General features: G+C 39.6%; 1 protein-coding gene across 5 annotated transcripts in view; it reads left to right on the forward strand.

Moving 5' to 3' along the window:
- col15a1b (collagen, type XV, alpha 1b) overlaps positions 1-19,574 on the forward strand; it is a 57,050-nt gene that overhangs the window by 23,245 nt on the left and 14,231 nt on the right. For 4 of the 5 annotated variants that reach the window (XM_084370074.1, XM_084370070.1, XM_084370073.1 and 1 more), the window contains 19 exons: positions 3,814-4,001; positions 4,325-4,534; positions 5,846-5,998; positions 9,361-9,435; positions 9,913-10,002; positions 10,794-10,908; positions 13,539-13,579; positions 13,725-13,907; positions 13,995-14,021; positions 14,136-14,198; positions 14,344-14,421; positions 14,597-14,659; positions 14,742-14,894; positions 17,967-18,020; positions 18,385-18,420; positions 18,601-18,738; positions 18,911-18,970; positions 19,055-19,090; positions 19,244-19,285. In XM_084370074.1, the coding sequence (XP_084226200.1) occupies positions 3,814-4,001; positions 4,325-4,534; positions 5,846-5,998; positions 9,361-9,435; positions 9,913-10,002; positions 10,794-10,908; positions 13,539-13,579; positions 13,725-13,907; positions 13,995-14,021; positions 14,136-14,198; positions 14,344-14,421; positions 14,597-14,659; positions 14,742-14,894; positions 17,967-18,020; positions 18,385-18,420; positions 18,601-18,738; positions 18,911-18,970; positions 19,055-19,090; positions 19,244-19,285 (1,805 nt within the window). The remainder of the gene's footprint in view (positions 1-3,813; positions 4,002-4,324; positions 4,535-5,845; positions 5,999-9,360; positions 9,436-9,912; positions 10,003-10,793; positions 10,909-13,538; positions 13,580-13,724; positions 13,908-13,994; positions 14,022-14,135; positions 14,199-14,343; positions 14,422-14,596; positions 14,660-14,741; positions 14,895-17,966; positions 18,021-18,384; positions 18,421-18,600; positions 18,739-18,910; positions 18,971-19,054; positions 19,091-19,243; positions 19,286-19,574) is intronic. The other variant, XM_084370071.1, reaches the window with a different exon arrangement.

Genomic DNA, 19,574 nt, shown 5'->3' on the forward strand with positions numbered 1-19,574 from the left:
TGCTCTTCTTCTGTGTAACTAATCCATAGTAATTACTAACCTAAGATTGCCTGTCATTGATTCAGTAGGTCATGTTGATGGGTCAGTTGTTCAGTCCATTATTTACGCTCATCTTCCCAAACATTCCCTAATTATATTCCAGTGTATCTAATGAATCAGAACAGTAGCCCTGGTTGCAGTGTGCTGGACTGGTATGTGACACAGTTGTACCCTGATGTGCTCTGCCTTAAATCGTTTGGAGTCTGAAAAATCTAGAGAGAGCGGGCCAAGCAGCGGGGAGCTATTGTGTGGCACAGCAGGGTCAAGGTAGGTTTAAAAGGTTATGCGTGGCAATGCTAGGGGGGTTGTTAATATTGGTTTCATAAGTCTCCACAAGCTGATCAAGAATCCATGTGGCCAACATGATGAGGATTAGGTTCAGGAGGAGGGAGTCGAAGTGGAAAAATGTGATGTGGAGTGAGTGAGTGATTAGATGACTTGCAGACTGCTCGATTTGGTGTTTGACTGAAGACACAGTTATAATATGATATACTTATAACTGGTGTTCCCTCTGATTTAAAGTCAGCTGATAGAAGTCAGTAAATAAGAGTTCATAGATTGAGTGTTTGCACCTGTTCACAGGAGTGTTGAATCAATTTAGTGATTGATAAGTCATACAGTAAGAAGTATATGATCAGAAATATACATGTTTGTGGAAGAAGTCTGTGTAAAATATGTTACAATGTAAATTATGTCGACGTGTACTAAATCCATATCATATGATGTCATTAGAATGGGATTTGAACACAGACCTTCTGTGCATTGTGTTTTGAGTTAGGCCTTTTCTACTTCAGTAGAGCACTTTTATATGTGACTTTTACTACCAAGATGCATTGTGGAATTAAGTACGCTCAGTATTAGGCCTACCTTTGTATTTTTACTTTTAACACTAGTAGAAATACTATTGTGGTTTCATTTATAAGAGAGTACTTCAATGTGTTGGTCGGCTTTTGATTCATTTTTATTGAAAGCTGCATTCATTGTGCAACAAGAACAACTTGTGAACAGTGGAACAAGCTGAAAATGCAACACTGATATTGCTGACAGACCATGAAGTTGATATGTTAGCAAACAGTTTCCTGTTTACACATCCATTAGACAAGGAGCAATGTTAGCATTCACTGGGAGTTGTGTTTCTGGACACCTGATAAATGTAAGTCTATCATTTCAGCTCTGGTCGGGTCTTAAGTGAATCCACTGGTAAATATGTGCTACTGAGTTGTACATTTATCTGCTAGCTTCACCAGCTAATGTTAACAGCGAGTCGCACACTTTATCTTTCTGCTGTTTGGTGCTGGGTGGTGTACATTGGGTTTATCAGCAGTAGCAGAAGTCTTATGCTGATTTTTGTTTTAACAAATAATACTTTTTATGCCATAAAAAGAGAGAAAACAGGATCTTAAATTTGTATTCTTCAAAAAGCAGCGAAAAACCAAAGTAAGCAGTGAACCATACACAGCTAAGGGTTAGAGTTAGGGTTAGCTAAGCTAAATCCAGCCATAGCGTTAGCCACAGCCAACCTTGGGTGACTTTTTTTCACTTATGATAAACTGTGATGGTAAATTAGTTCATTATCTAAGACAAATGGGTAATAGTAGTTAAATTTAGCCATGGAGAAAAATAACAGCTAGCGCTAATCTAACCTATTCCTGCAAAAGCTTAGTTCAGCAGGTAAACTAGCAGTAGCAGCATCTCAGCTTTGGCTCTTACTAGCTCGTTAAAGTTATCATTTGGTTGGTTAAACTATTTTCAAATCCCACATTTAAGTATGAGTATTACATTGTAAATGAATGTATTATATTGATTTGTAAGGTAAATATGAACAAATGGTTGTGTTTATGTCAATGGAATCTTCGTTGTAAAATTCTATCATTTATTAATCATTCTACAACACAAGGATGTACAAAAATAGTAATCCATCTCTCACCCAGTTTACTCATTAAGCCTGAAAGCACTTCTTTCCTCAACTTCAGCTCTCTGCAGCTTGCCTACTGCTTTCTGCCTTGTTGCACATTGATTAGAGTGGAGATTTTGTGGGCCAGAAAGTCAAAGCATTGAACTAAAAGAGGCTTAAAGCTTTAGTGTGTTTTAAAACGCTTTGGAGATGTAATTTTTATTTATTTTAAAAAATTTTGACGAGATGTTAAAATTAAGTTTGATAACGAGGTAAAAACAAGACTGGCATATTGTCAGTCTAGTTTCAACAGTGGACTGACTACACCGAACTGTGCTGAGAGATTTCTAGCTTGTTGCCCTTTCTCACAAACCCATACTTCCCTTTTTTTCCTTCTTTCTTGGCCAACATGGACCTTGAGAACTCTTCGCAGCAGTAACAGTGTGGACGTGGTCCTTCTGTATCTTGAAGTGGCTGCCGTCCAACTTATGACTGGTAATCACCACCAGGCCACTGCTGCCAAGTCGGCCTCAGACCAGATTCAAACAGTAACATTGGCCATTGTTATTATTTTTTTTAAATGACTTTTTTTTGTTACATTTTATTAAATGTGTGAAGGGATAAAAAGTCATGTGGCCATGCACAGGAAGCACGCTGGTTGTAGTTCACCCAGAGCAGTGTGTGTGTTCCTTTCAGTCATTACAGAGCGCTGATGACTTCACATCTGGACTGGAGGTGTGAGAGCTTTGGTGTGTGTGTGTGTGTGTGTGTGTGTGTGTGTGTGTGTGTGTGTGTGTGTGCGTGCATGTGTGTGTATTCTGTTGAAGGCCCACCTGTGTTTGCAGCAATAAATGTGTAAACTTGCAGGGCTCCACTTGTAGTGTTGTCAGTGGTGCACAGAAGCACGCCCTCACACACACACACACACACACACACACACACACACACACACACACACACTCTTTAAACCCTCTAATCAGGTATGTTTCCAGTTGGTCAGGTCGATGAATTAGAGACCCCCAAATGTTGATCTGTCTGGTCTGGGGTTTATGTGTTTTCAAGTGGGTGAGACGTGTGTTTGATGTGTGCACAGTGTATGCAAATGTGTTTCTATGTGTGTGTGTGTGTGTGTGTGTGTGTGTGTGTGTGTGTGTGTGTGTATGACAGAGATATAGGTAGCAGGGGTGAGCCTGGCTGGAATGCTGAGGTGAGAGTTTGTCTCTACGGGAGACAGGCTCCATAGTGGGGGGGATCAGGGGAATGTGAAGCCATCTCTTCAGATACACACTAAATACTCTAATTACCAGCTATTGTGTGTGCATTTCTGTTTCGGAGGATTATGTCGATGCAAGGGAGAGAGAGCAGCGAGGCGTGGGCAGAGTCTGGATCAGATCGAGTCAAATTAAAGACATGTCAAGATGATTGTGATTCTCTCTCCCTTCCTCTAATGTGTTGTATGAACCAGCAACACACAGGTAGCAAACCAAGGAAGCCGCCAGAACAGCTTCTGTGCACCTCAGACGTAAGGTTCACATACTGTACAGGTGGATGTTTCAGTCAAGTGACAGCACTGTCAAGAAAAACAAGTTTGCAGTTGGGAGAACTAGAAATGAAAAATGTAAAGCATTTGCTTATAAAAAGTCTAAAAACATGATCTTGGATGATAGATATCACCCCAAGTTTGTTATCTATCATCTTTTCATCACTGAATGTTTCTCTGACCAGTCTTGTAGGTCATTTTGATGACTATGATCAGAAAATTGTGGATCAAACTGAAAAGTCAAATGAGGACAATAAACATCAAAAAACGTAAAACTGTTTCTCCTTTCTACTCCTTTCTTTCCATTCACACATTTTAACGTTGTCTCTGTCTCCATCAGAGCGAGGCTCAGGAGGTCACCTGGACCTGATGGAGTTAATCGGCGTCCCTCTCCCTCCCTCCGTCTCCTTCACTCCTGGCTATGAGGGCTTCCCTGCCTACAACTTTGGCCCTGAAGCCAATATTGGCCGCCTCACCAAGACCTTCGTGCCAGGGTCATTCTACAGAGACTTTGCCATCATCGTCACGGTAATGTTAGAGAAATTAACCCTTCAGCCCATTAATCCTCCTCTATAAAGTCTTTTTTTAAATTTTAATGGCTTTAATTGCAGTGGATAAGAGACAAAAATTCAAGACAGTAAGGTCACATAAGGTCATATTATGCCGCCACCTTGTGGAATTTTTATTATAAAGCATGGTTTCATGTTCAGCGCCTAAATTTTCTCTATTCTCAGATTTTCTCTTTTATCTCCTCTTTTGTATTGTTTATTTCTCTGTTTTGACTTTGCTGTTTCGGAGCAAGATGCCAACGCAGTGAGCTTCAGTGACCCTCTGCCTTGTTCTTATTCCAGGTGCGTCCAACCACTCAGAAAGGAGGCGTGCTCTTTGCCATCACAGACGCCCGTCAGAGGGTGGTGGAGCTGGGTTTGGCCCTCACTCCGGTGCGTGATGGCCTCCAGAGCATCTTACTGTACTACACTGACAGAGAGCAGGCTTCACACAGCCACAAGGCTGCTGCATTCAGTGTCCCAGATATGACAGACCAGTGGACACGATTCACGGTGAGTGTTACTACATACAGTACATACTGTATATGACAAATTAATGTATTGGAGGACTACATTCAGTGGATACAGATCTTTTATTAAATGTGCTTATGGTCCAGATCATCTACAAAACAGTAAAACTACAGATTAATTTAGTTCCATTCTTGCAGTTTTTAGTTACGGTTTTAAACAGACTGAATTAAACCTTTGAGTACTTACTGAAATAAATTTGTAGAAATTGACATTAAATGCTTTGTCACATCTTAGGCTCACTCGGATCAGACATTTCATATAGCAAATTCATACTAAATCAGGATTTTTTTTTCTTTAGATATATTTTATTGCTATTTATTTTTAATGAGTACTTGAGTAGCAGTTTTGTGTGGAAGCCTAGACAGACCGTGTTTACATTTTTTCGTAGCGTTATCTTGAGATCACAAGTTAATTATCTTGTCATTTCAAGATAACAAATCTCATTTGTTTTTATAAAAAGCAGCTTTCTCAAGATAATGTATCGTAAGACAACTTCATAAGATTCAAAAGGCTGGACAATGACGTACACACACTGCTCTGTGGGGTAGGTTTAAACATATAAAACATTTACTTTTTATGAGCTAGTTTTCTCAAAATAACTAACATAACAGCATTAGAAAAAATAATTGCAAGCGCAGCCATTCTCAGTTTTTGTAGTTTGACATTTCTTTTTGTAATGAAAAAAGGTTTAAAACATGTTGGTGTTGATCAGTATATATATTTGAACCAGAACTCAGCTTTTGTAATAAGAAGCCTCCTGACTTGTTACCAAGATATTTTGTTTTGTTTCTAAAAAAAATCAAAAATATCGCTGTATGCTCTTTGCTTTCCCCAAAACAGTAGACCTACTGCCACATTTATCAACATGCAAAAATGTTGGTCACTGTATCAATAAAGTGTGCATGAAGTCCATGTGTTTTAATAATTTGTTGGGTTTTTTGTATTCAACACAGTGCAAAAAAGCAAACATGGAATCATGTCAGTGTTTATGTACTTATTAGCGACAGGCATAAAAACACCAGCTGGAACATTCTGATTGCAGAAGTGCTTTGATCAGCTAATCCTGACCTCCAATATATTAGAAAAGAGAATTGAAAGGACATTCTTATCCAGGATGGGACATGACTTTATTGTTACTTGATGTACACAAGCTCCGAATCAACCTAAATCTTTGCATCTTCATCAATCAGTTTTTCAAAAATACAAGGGAAAAATGTTCTAAATTATTAACAACAATGAGAAATTCACTGATTAAAAGCTACATTAAATGTGTGTATTCGATGTGTCTTTCAGTTGGTAGTGGAGCATGATGAGGTGCGTCTCTACATGGACTGCGGAGAAGCCGAGAGGGCTACATTCCATCGGAGCCCAGACAGACTCACCTTCTCACACAATTCAGGCATTTTCGTATCGAACGCAGGAAACACGGGGCTCGACAACTTTGTGGTAAGTAAAGAAATTCTCTGAACGTAGGTGTGTCTGTGGGTGTCTGTATGTTTTGGAGGACGAGGAGAAGGAGAAAGAATGAAACTGGCTGCCTGTGTAAATATCAGTGTGCAGATTGTGTGTGCAGTTGGTCCCAGGATTACATTTGTGTGTGTGTAGGTGTGTGTTTGTGTGTTCTGGCCTCTCATTACCATGTAAAAGGGCTGACACGTCGTCTGCCCTTGTCGTCTGTATTCAGTCCGCGAAAACAATTAACGTTTTGACCAAATTCTTGCACACAGTACTGACACTGAACTTTTTTTTTCTCTGAGTATATTGTTGTCAATACAGCAAGCAGAAAAGTTCAAAAATATATTGTTGTTCCTGTTTCCAAGAAGATGTCATTCAGGCCTTTCAACAAGGAAAATGTCAAATGAAAACTAACAGAAAAGGATGTTTTCATCAGCTACTTCTTGTTTATGGTTTTCTTTTTTCTGCTGCTTTCTTTACCACTGTAATACCACGGAAGATGCTTCCAACCCAGGCACATGCTTACTAAACATTGCCAGACCAAACTGACATCTGATGAGCGGCTTTCAAACGCTAATCTATCTGACACGGATCCGGATACAGCCGAGTCTAAACAGGGTCAAAATGTCCCGACCACCTGTTGTACTACTTTCTGAGCTGGATACAACTATGCACATCTGATACACAGAGGAAGTAAGAAGGGAGGAAAGAACAGAGATGATGAAGGCGTAGGGAGAGGGGTGAGATGTAAAAGGGAGGAGAGGACGGAGGAGTGAGGCGATGGCAGATGAGGAAGTCAGAGATATCAACAAGGCTTAAATGTGGTCAGATCAAGGGCTCGACTCAGGCCTTTGAGTGTGCTGCTATGTCAACTATGATGGTGCAGTAACGTTAAGCAATATTCCAATGTGTGAAATCTCCAGGCTGGATGTATGTTGTTCTGGTCTGGAGGAAAGACTCAGCTACTTAAACTATCACTCTGATTATTACTTGAATCTCTGTCTGTCCATTTTCAGTTCAACAACGGTCAATAATACAAGCTGCTAGTCACTTGTTGTTGCCATGGTGAGTGTTCAGTGTAGCCTGACTTTTTGAACGGGTTATCTGAAGCATGACGACAGAATATGAGCATGCTCAGCATCAGTCATGTCCAGTCTGAAATATCTGGGTCACTCTGTGTTTGTGAGTTGTTTGTGTGTGTGTTTGTCCTTGGTTTGTTGTCCTGGGCTTCAAAGGAGAGCGGTAATGACATGGGGCCCTTTATAGCATGTCTTTGTGTGTCAATGCTGTAAAGATTTTGAATATTGACCAAAGGTATTGGAATTTCCATAGTGCTATATAAACCAACTCTATTACCACCATGCTGTGAGGTACAGTAGAGTGTTGTGCATGTGTGTCTTAGTAAATACGGCCTCTATGGTGATCTCTTCATTGTGTATGTGTTGCTCCTCTGTTTAGAGAGCGAAAGAAGCCATTACACAGTCAGTCACACTTTAGAGCAGTGATTCCCAGCAAAAATGGATTTAATTTGGTCAATTATTAACAATTAGTGGGGAAACTACTAATAAAATAAGCATACCATTTGCACTGGCAAGACAGCCTTGCTTGCATTACAGCGCGTTCATTTTGTGACACTGCATAAATGACTTTCATGAAAATCAACTTCAGCTCAACATTCTTCTCAATCGATTGTTTGTCCAACCCACTCAAGATGAAAAGGTGCACACTTTCGTTTTCAGTTGCTGTAATGCCCGCTAGCTAATTCTTGTCTCATTTGTGGTCTGCCAAACAGTTTATTCATCAAATTCAGTTCCCATATTGCTATTTTCCAAAGTACTGTAGCTGAAATGTTTAGCAGTTTTCATTGGACCACTGCAGTTGAGGGTTTCGTCAGATGAAAATGGGAATGGTTTTACTTTTGTTGGGTTCAAAAAATGATACACGCTCTCCTGCAGTGACTCTTTGTCCCCCAGTTTCAGAACCACTGCTTCTTGATGACGATGACAGACAATGCAATTACTACAAAATGCAAATGTATTTACAGAGAACCTTAGAAGTTTAGAAAAAAGTGTAGTTAGTGAAACTATTTTGTAATACGATAAAGAATCGTTTCTCCACTGGCAGCTGACATTTAGGGACATGTAACTTGAAACTGAGAAACCTTCTTGTTTACATTTTAGAGAATGTGGGGATGACTACTTCAGTGAACGTAGAAAAAGCAGGTTGTGGAGCATTGCTTTGATTGGAAAAGTCAAAATAGGAACTCCTGAATGTTCTGAACATTAAAGTTTGAAGATATTTGACAATGTAATAATGTATGTATAATGTATTAGGGTATCACAGAAAACACATTTCTTAAAGCGCTTTATAGTTTGTATAAGTAATTTGTGATCAGGCATGTTGTATTTTAGTTAATTAAAAGACCCGGTTGACTTTGGCTGATGTGTCATGTTGACTGTTTTTATGTGTCCTGATTATGATCGGGGTTTTAGAGTATCCTGGTTATTGCACATGTAAATAAAAACATATTCCGCTTTCAGAAACCTGCTTATAACCTCACCCAGTTTGAGAAACCTCAGGTTTCCAGTGGTGGAAGAAGTATGTTGCAATACAAGTTACAACAGTGTAAATGTAATGTAAATGTTGACGTAAAAGCAAAGAGTTTACTGTTGTAAGTGACTGAGGTGGGGATACATATTTTATATGCATCTAATGGTTATCTGCATTATGGAACTCCTTATTAATTCCTCCATTAATCAACTGATTGTTTGTAAAAAAAACAAAAAAACAACAGTCCAAACCTCTTAACCCCTTAATTTTTTGTCAATGGACAAATGGATTAGTTGACAAATGATTTCAGCTGTGTTGTATAAACTGTTAACTAGTTGAATTTATAGAAAAACATCATATTTGTATGTTTTATGTGCAAAGTAACTAGTAACTAAAGCTGTAAATGTAATGAAGTAAAAATACATTTATTTAGCTCTGAGATGTAGTGAAGTAGGAGTAGAAAGTTACAGGGGAGTAAAGGACATTTTTACTCAAAGGTGCAGCACTGTAGGTGTTTCTGGAGAAAGTAGTTGATCGTTGAGTGTCACTCCCAGGTGGTTAAGTACTGATACTTTGGGTTAGTGCATGGTTGGTTGTTGGTGTTTAGACCGAACACCAACAACCAATAATTGAGTCTCATTCCCATGTGGTCAAATCTGACACACATTCTGCACATTTAGGCACAGCACTAAACCATACAGTATGTTCTTAGCTACTTTCCATCATTGCACATAATGTGTTTACTGTGAATACCATGAACAAGATGATAGATGAGTAAGTGCGTTATATCTCTCTCTCTGCAGGGATCCATCCAGCAGCTGGTGATAAAAGATGATCCCAGAGCAGCCGAGGAGCAGTGTGAAGACGATGACCCTTATGTGAGAAGTGCACACACATGCACAGAGTAGAGGTGGATAACACCCAGAATTTACCAGAGTTTCTGCAAGTAGTAGATAACAATTCTACACAAAAATCATACACGTGAATCTACACTACCACCTAGTGGTCAAAGGACTTCACTGAACATAACTGGTCTTATACACCTGACTGGTCAAATGAGGAAACTTTAGCAGCACCTGACACCTACCGCCCACAGGAAGTGTCATAGAAAGTACTTCATACATGATATCAATAATTCTGGCAGGATCTCAATCCAATGTTAAATGTTTGCAGTTGAATTTCCTTTCCTTCTCTCATTCTTTCTTTCTCTATTACTTTCTTTTTCTAGTTCTTTTATTTGCAACAATATCCATAACTGGTAAAAATGCGGGACACATCATCATCATTGGTTGATATCATGTTTTGCTCCAAGCTTGTTTTTCTTAAACCAACATATTATGTGATGTTTGATGAAGGCCTCGGGTTACACCAGTGGAGATGATGCTCTGGATGACAGAGAGTCAGAGGAGGAAATGATGAAGGAAAGAAAACATGACACAGCACAGGTAGGTTGGCTGAAAGAAGTACGTGAAGAAAATCTGTTGAAGCTGCTCACAGGTGGTGTCTGATTCATTTGGCTGCATCATTACATCAAATGGAAACACAACCCATTTCTGTGATATTCAGTCTAAAGCATTTCATACCTTTGAGAACATGTCAGCTTGTTGTGTCTGCTGCTGTTTTTGATACACAATCCCATCCTCATCATCAGGACCCTAAAACAGCAGTGCTTGTACACATGTGAGCGTGTTTCTTCTCTGTTCCGGTGCCATGTTTAGTTCTCTCACAACCAGGAAGTCAGTCTGACCCCAAACATCCCATAAACAACATTAACTTTAAAGGCTCAGAGGAAACTGTCCTTCAGAAGCTGATTAACTGCCACCAGATATTAAAGAAGATTACTTCTTTCTTGTGTTGAGACATTCAGTGATAACAGTGTCGACAAATGGCACGGACCCTTACAGCTGCGATAAATAATCTACTCATTCAGCCTTTTCAATTTTACTTGTACAATATGGTTTAATTAGATATCCTTCATCAAGATACACCAGCAAGTCAATATGCCTGTGTTCAGTTTGTTCACTACTTAAGTTCATGACAAGACACGTTACAAGACTAATCATAAGCAAGTTTCCATTAACTTTGCTATGGATGTGATGATTTTGTCCTTCAGGATCAAATTTACGGTTGTTTATGAGGCATGATACAATATTTGATAAACAAAACCATTGTCATAGGACAAATTGTTTTAATTTGGGTGACCCATTGACCTACTCATCTCGTTGATTTCTTTGAGGAGGAGGACAGTGTTCCGGTAAGAGCGCCACCCACTGAGGCTCCAGAGGTGGACCTCGATGACTACTCTGGTCATCTTACCCCAACAGTTGCCAGTGGAGAAATGCTGATAAGAGGTCAGAACATACTTTATTTGTCTGTGTCTGTCTTGAGCCTCCATGAATTTTCTGGTCTACTTTTATGGTGACTTGGGTATAGAAAACATACTGTACTGCACTGTACGGTATGTACTGCAGCCAGTGTGTTGGCTGTGTCCATTTCTGGAATGTTTGATATTTTTGTACTTTTGTACTTTTGTACTTGCAAAGAAGTTCTACTGAAGATTGCATTATACTATTGGCTCATAAACCTTCATAAACTGCCAGAATTCCTACACAGGGATAAACAAAACAATCATTTTGGACCCGACTAACATTTAAACATTTTTGATTCACAATCATAAAAACAATTGTCTGCTTAAAAGAATGAATATGACCTTTAAATAAAGAATTGTTAAAAAGTAGGTTCCTAAAGTTGTAGTTATATTCTTAGTTCATCCTGATAGGAGCAGATGATGGAAGGGTTTGTAGCAATATATAATACAATGCAGCAAAAAAAGATGTGCTGTCACAGAAGAGAAAGAAATAAACAGTAAAAATCAGTTTCATGTTATAGCAGGAAAAGTTTATTATTATAACAAGAAACCTTTTGTTTGTTGTTGTTATTATAATATACTATTTATCAAGTGATAACATGACGTAATGTTTGTTTTTATAAAATGTTAACTAACGTGCTTTAACATGAACATGAAAATCTTTTGCTGTAACATTAAAATATCTTGTTATGTTTATTTATTAAAGCCCATTGAGGCAATGTGATTGTGATTTTGGGCTATATAAATAAAATTGATTTGATTTGATTTGAGTTACACTACCAGTCAAAAGTTTGGACACATCTTCTCATTCAATGGTTTTTCTTTATTTTTTATCATTTTCTACATTGTAGATTAATACTGAAGACATCACAACTATGAAGGAACACATATGGAATTATGTTGTAAACAAAAAAGTGTTAAACAAACCAGAATGTGATTTATATTTTATATTCTTCAAAGTAACCACCTTTGCTTTGATGACAGCTTTGCACACTGTTGGCATTCTCTCAATCAGCTTCATGAGGTAGTCACCTGGAATGGTTTTCCACCAGTCTTGAAGGAGTTCCCAGAGGTGCTGAGCACTTGTTGGCTGCTTTGCCTTCACTCTGCGGTCCAACTCATCCCAAACCATCTCAGTTGGCTTTAGGTTGGGTGATTGTGGAGGCCAGGTCATCTGACGCAGCACTCCATCACTCTCCTTCTTGGTCAGATAGCCATTACATAGCCTGGAGGTGTGTTTGGGGTCATTGTCCTGTTGAAATACAAATGATGGTCCCACTAAAACGCAAACCAGATGGGATGGCATGTCACTGCAGAAAGCTGTGGTATCCATGCTGGTTCAGTGTCCCTTGAATTTTGAATAAATCACCAGCAGTGACACCGGCGTCACTCCAAGCTTCATGGTGGGAACCACACAAACCAAACCATCCACTCACCTTTTCTGCTTCTCACAAAGACACAGGGGGTGGAACCAAAAATCTCAAATTCGGACACATCAGACCAAAGTACAGATTTCCACTGGTCTAATGTCCATTCCTTATGTTTCTTGGCCCAAGCACTTCTCTTGTTGTTGTTGATATCCCTCAGTAGTAGTACTGATTCACACAGTCTCATCTGAACAGTTGATGTTGAGATGTGTCTGCTACTTGAACTCTGTGAAGCATTTATGTGAACTCTAATCTGAGTCGCTGTTAATTTGTGGTTTCTGAGTCTGGTAACTCTAACAGACTTATCCTCTGCAGCAGAGGTAACTCTTGGTCTTCCTTTCCTGGGGCGGTCCTCATGAGAGCCAGTTTCATCATGTGTTTGATGGTTTTCGCGACTGCACTTGAGGATACATTCAAAGTTCTTGATATTTTCCGAATTGACTGACCTTCGTGTCTTAAAGTAATGATGGACTGTTGTTTCGCTTTACTTAGCTGAGTGGTTCTTGCCATAATATGGATTAGAACAGTAGTCAAATAAGGTTATTCACTGTATTGAACTGTGTACCAACTCTACCTCTGCACAACACAACTAATGGTCTCAAACACATTAAGAAGGCACAAATTAACTCTTGACAAGGCACCAGGTTCATTGAAAACCATTCCAGCTGACTACCTCATGAATCTGATTGAGAGTGTGCAAAGCTGTCATCACAGTAAAAGGTGGTTACTTTGAACAATATAAAATATAAATCATATTCTGGTTTGTTTAACACTTTTTTTGTTTACTACATATTTCCATGTATATGTGTTCTTTCTTAGTTTGGATGTCTTCAGTATTTATCTACAATGTAGGAAATAATAAAAATAAATAAAAACCATGAATGAGAAGGTGTGTCCAAACTTTTGACTGGTGTTGTATTTCGTAATAATGCAAAACTGTTTTGTTATAACGTGAAGACATCTTGTTATAACGTCAAACTTTTCCAGTTACTGATACTGATCCATTTTTCTTTTTTTTTTGGTATGGCATTCATCCATAGTTTTTAAAGCACACTATTAACTTGTTCTTTGATTGTTTAAAAAATCATATATTACAGTACATTTGTCTGTGTGATGCTTAACTTCTACTAACTACCTCACAATAATCCAATTGGTCCAACCTATTGATGATATCATATGTGTACAGGGCCCCACCAGACAGAGGAGCCAGGGGAGAGGCCAGGAGCGGTAAGTTCAGTCCAGCTGTATTTATCTGTCAATGTTATTTCAAATATGATGACATCTTTAAAATATTCTGCACAACATCATTTCTTTACAGTCTGTTTTCTCTTTACAAACACAAATGATATGAGAGTTGTATTTATATTTTAAGGGGCACTTCAGGCATCGCTTCAAAGGAGAGCGTGGAGACCGTGGAGATCCTGGACCCAGAGGCCCACCTGGTCCCCCAGGACCCACCCCTCTACCTGGGCACCCTCAGCCTGGACCAAGAGGGACACAAGGAACACCAGGTCTCCCTGGATCCCCAGGACTGCCAGGAAAGGATGGACAAAAGGTATCTGTGCCAAAGAGACAGAGAGACTGTGTTTGTGTTTATAAACCTCTGAGTTAACTAATCCTAAATCCTTCTCTCTCCTCACAGGGAAGCAAGGGTGATAAAGGAGATCCAGTAAGGGTTTTTTTTTATCTCCTCAGTTCTTCTTCTGTCCCCTTTGCTTTGTTTTATATATGAATTATATTAAGTATTATATATGAAAAGACTAAACTCTGTGTTTATGTCCAGGGTCAGAGAGGAGCTCAGGGATTTTCAGGTTTGGCTGGAGAAGCTGGAGCAAAAGGAGAGAAGGTACAGCTAAAACACATATGGTTGAACTATAAGTGGTTAGCTCTTTATTCAAAATACAGTTCAATTTAATTGTATGTCACCAAATGTACAGCAGAGGCAGGTATTTTCATTCTGTCGTCTGCCTTCGGTCTTCCCCTCTCTACAGGGGGACTCAGGAGTTGGTTTACCAGGCCCTCCCGGCCTCCCTGGGCCTCCTGGACCCCCGAGATCACGCAGTGTACCAGTGAGTGTCTCATTTTATGGTTTTACTATATGTATTTTTGTTTGTACACAAAGCACGTACTTGTGATATATCCTGCATTTTTTGGGAATGAAATCAACCTGTAGTAAATGTAGCTGAGGGTCGAGCCTCAAACATCACACAAACATCTGTGCGTATGTGACCATCTGTGTTACAGTATGGAGCAGATGCCCTGGGTTCTGGGTTTGAAGACCTGGACAGCGACACTGAACTCATCAGGGTAAGAGAAAAGCCACAGAGAGAGATGGAATAGTCTGAATTTAATTTACACAGTGCAAGACTTAAAGTTATCTGTCCACCAGGGTCCTCCCGGTCCACCAGGGCCTCCAGGACCTCCTGGTCCCACAGGACCCAACCTGTCATCATCTGACACGGCTTCAGGCCTCTCTCCGGGGCATGCTGGACCGCCCGGTGCCCCTGGCAAAGACGGGCTGCAAGGCAAACCTGGAATACCAGTAAGATACAGAGATGAAAGACATATCAATTTCAATGCCAGCTTAAATCTATAACAGTCTACGAGTATTGTTTTATGAATTAATTCTTCATATGGAGGCATGCAGAGGCTGCAAAGGACATGCAGACACACATTTTAATTCTGTTAGTCAGAGTAAACACTGCACAGCTTTGAAACCTATTGATCCAGGATCAATAGGTAAGAATTGGAGGGCACAATGGTCAGATTGAGATATATTTATATAACATCAGCACAGCATTGGCTGAACATGTCTTCAGTCTGCAGATCTGTATATGATGTCAGTAAACTGTTAGATTCTGTATAAAAAGATTTTGAGGCCAAAGGTTAAACTGTCTGATTTTAAGCATCTGTCAGTTCTGTCAAGTTTATGCTCGCTTTGAAATACCAGCCACAAATACACACACGTTTCACATTTTCCCAGATGCGATAGCACCAAATCATTCATGTCTTATTGAGCAGAATGGACTCCAGAGGAATGTAAGACAATGCTTTTGGGGTTCTGAGTGGTGTTAATGAGTACAATACAGTTTTCAGACAGAAGATGCCACTGATTTGAAGATAAAAGCTAGATAAAAGTTGTGTGAGTTTCATTTTGCATTGAAAAGTTTCTATACTGAATGTTGTAGCATGTTCTCCATTACATTATTTATGTGGGAATATTTTGCCTTTGACTTTGTATTATTTAGGGTGTTGTATTTTCTGTCTTTCTTCTTCTCCACCTATTAGTCTCTGTTATAGTTTGTTATGCTTTAGTCACATCTGGTTAAATCTTTTTTTAAATTCACCTTTAGTTTGTTTTTCATCTTAAATCATATTGTAGTGATCACTATCTATGTGTCATTGCCAATGACCGGTCTGTCTTTTATCCTCCCTCTGCCTCTGTTCTCGTCATCTCCACACCCATCTTTATTCTGCCCCCCCTCCTCATTCTTTTTTTCACCTCCTGCTCCACTCCTTCCATCTCTTCCTCCTCTCCACTCTGTTCCAGATGTTTGAAGATTGGTTTAGTGGTTCTGGGTCTGATGCTTCAGGTCTGAGCTCAGAGTTGTTCTCTGACCTTGGCTCTGGTTTCAGTTCTGGGTTCACTTCTGAAGCCAGTTTTGCCTCTGGTTCTGGGCTTGACTTTGGGTCTGCCTGGGGTTCAGGCGAGGTATATTGTCCTTGTTTGCTGGATAAACCAGCAAACAATAAAAGGCAGAAATACAGTCAAAAGCCTGAGCATTGTACAACATTAACCGTTAATCTGAGACAATCACAGAGATTTATTTTATATCAATTGTGCTTTTATCTCATTAGAACAGTGACACTCATGATATAGACCCGTTTTAGCTCACTGCCCAATGGTCAGGCTCATGACTGTACATTATTTCCAACCATGTTGTCTTAATTGTTGGCTGACAGCAAGCTAAACTGCAGCTGTTTTTGCTTAGCTGGGTGAAGTGCTGTGTGTGTATGTGAATGTGAGTTTGTGTGTGTGGCAGGTGTCACTGCTTTCGATGCTTTTCTTTGATAATCCACCCGACAGCCGATGTTACTGCTTACAAACCATATGATATGCTTGAAATTTTGTCAATTACTTAAGGTTCATTTACTTTGTGTTCAAATGATTTCATCACCAAATGAAACATCTGAGCATGAATTTTCACTTTTCATGGTGAAGTGAATGAACTGACCTCAAACTTGCTTTCCTCAGTTTAAGCTGCCATTTTGCTTTCCCTCATACAACATGGTAAAGGAAAAAATCTGCCTTTTTGCTGATCTGTTATTTTCTCTTTTTGTACATTCTTGTATTTTTTTTCTGTTCTCAGTCAATGTAAAGTACCAAGGCATACTGATCAGGTACTCAGATTGTACCGCACGCTGAGCTACTACATTTATCACACAAACTTTATTTATAACTCACACCTGGCTTTATTTCACAAAATAGTTAGAGAACAGCATCAATTCAAATATACCAGACCACGTGGCTCCTATAAGCTGCATCACTGTATGAAACTGTTGGATGAAGCAAACCACAAAATGACACCAGTAGTAAAACAAAAGATGTAATGTGAGTCTTAAGAGTGACACAAGAGCAAAGTCCATAAAAACAGTTTATTCTCATAAATGTGCTTAGCAAAAAGCCCCAAAAATGTGTTTTGTCCTAGTATTTTCATGCCTCTGCGGCAGCGATAGCCGTGGCCACATTATGCCCCATTATGTTTTCGGGTTGTCCTTCCCATTCTTGTGAACGCAATATCTCAAGAATGCATTGAGGGAATTTCTTCAAATTTGGAAAAATGTCCACTTAGTAAATAGATTAGATTTTCCATCCATCCATCAGTAGTTGTTTATAAGTATAGACTTTAAGTAACCAGTTATCTAATGAGCCAGTAGTCAAAAGTCAATAATTCAGTGTGTCTTGGAATTTACTGCTGAGGCCTCTGGTGCACTATGTTGTCAGTCTGTACAAAACATGTACAGAAACATGGCTGTACTTTGGTCTGATGCTGCTTACTTACTTACACAAGGAATATGCTGAATTTTGACTTCAACTTTCCTGTTAAGTGATGAGAAAGACTACAAATCATCCTCGCCTCTGAGGTTGCTGACTCCACTGCGTCATGCTAAATCTTAGCTTAATTACACTAAGCAATCAGAATGATCTCCATCTTGATCACATGGAGACGAATGGGCCAAACATTTCAATTTGATTAAATCTGAAGTGATTCTAATATGTTTATGTCGCAATAATAAAAATGGCCTTACTTGACTGCTAGTCAACAAGCAAGCAAATATGAGCATGATACATTGAGGTTAACAGTCTTGTGGTAAACCAGAAAACTAAAGAGGATGATCTTATCACTTAAGGAGACTGACTTAATACCCAAAAATAGAGTATTCCTTTAAAGTGACTGACTGTCACCTATTGGTCCCTGTTGGAATGGCTAAAGGGTCAACCACCAGCTTGGCATCATATTGCTCTGTTTTTCTATACTGGCACATTCTCTGTGACGTATCACTGTTTAATTTCTCTACCTCTACCTGTGTCTGTCTCTATTTGTATGTCCAGGGTCCAGCAGGAAAAGATGGGGTTCCAGGTCTACCAGGAACTGGGGGAGCGAAGGTATGATTGCCAATGTGGATTGTGTCCTGGTCATGTAGACCATCCCTATTTTGCTTGTTATGGTTTGACAAAGAGTGGGAGGCTGATATCAGCAGGAAAGAATGAGAAACTATTTGCCACACAGTCTTTGAATCACCACATTTGGGCAAATGTCAATAGTTTTGTGATGATATAACGAAGAGAGAAGAAAAAATGATTTCAGGCAGTTTTCTGGCTATAAATTCATGACTATAAATAATTTTTGGGCTGCCTCTGTCAATATTGATATTTTTTTGTCCTGGTCTCCTCCACAGCTAAATACAAGTCATGAAGTGTTCATTCCAGAATTAATGCTTTCTTCTTTCTTCCTCTTTTACATCCTTAGGGTGACCAAGGGTTACCTGGGCCATCTGGACCAAAGGTAATACACTACTCAACATAGAGTAAGCCATAAAATCTAATGCGCGCCATGTGCATGTAGCATTTATCTCTGTTTTATCACAAAATTAAACCCATTTCTGTTTGTTAGGAAGAACAAATCCATGTTAGAGAGGCAGCTTTTGCTTAAAAAGGAGTTTCCCGTTTCTCTTTGTCTCTGCAGGGTGAATGTGGGTCTGTGGGTACAGAAGGGTCCTCAGGGCAATCAGGGCCTTCTGGTCCACCGGGGAAGAGAGGCCCATCAGGCCCCCCAGGACCCCCTGGCCCCCCTGGACCTCCAGGAACCAAATTCTTTGTAGAGGTGACTCCATTTCATACGAAAGACCTACACACACATATCACTGCTGTTGACCAACATGCTTTAATTACCAAGAAGGAAACAACAGGTTAATTTAGAGGATGACGTCTTCCTCACCACACGTCTCCAAGATTTCAGCTCATTTTGTAACATTAGACTGTCTTTTTGTTTTTAGGATATGGAGGGATCTGGGAAGAGTGACATGCTCATTGGAGCTGGAGTCAGAGGCCCACAGGTCAGTGTGAGACTGTGTGTGTTGTTGTGCAGACTGCATATATTGTTTCATATACAGTAAGTCTCGTTTTGTTTGTTTTTCCAGGGTCCTCCTGGCTTACCTGGCCCTCAGGGACCTAAGGTAATTTCTTTTTGAAACTTAATGAAATGTACGCATTATGCTAGCAGAAGGTAGCTATAATACAAGGTGCATGGTTACCCAGTGAGTAGTGTGCCCTTGCATACACTTTAATTGCTCTATCTTGCTGAAGATGTTCTGTCATGTCATCTGCAGGGTGAGGACGGAGCCACCGGTGCTCCAGGACTCTCCGTCAAGGTAGTTTGATTCTGAAATAGCTCTGCTTTGGATTTTTTTGTCAAAAATCATATCCTTCTGTTATTTTCAGTCCTAACTGTATATTTGGGGGTCAGTAGATGTTAGAGGTCTTATTATTATTTGAGTGTGCTAAGACAAACAGTGAGAGATACCCATGGGAATGATTTTTTTCCCATTATTTAGGAAAGAAATAAGCCAACTACTATATTGTTGATGCAACTCCAGTTAAACATGTAGCAGTGAAGTGACTTCTGCTCTTTTCAACCTTTGTGTTACCTTTGTGTCTATA

Source organism: Pagrus pagrus (genome assembly GCF_965226575.1).
Source record: "Pagrus pagrus genome assembly, chromosome: 12".
In the NCBI taxonomy this organism is placed as follows: domain Eukaryota; kingdom Metazoa; phylum Chordata; class Actinopteri; order Spariformes; family Sparidae; genus Pagrus; species Pagrus pagrus.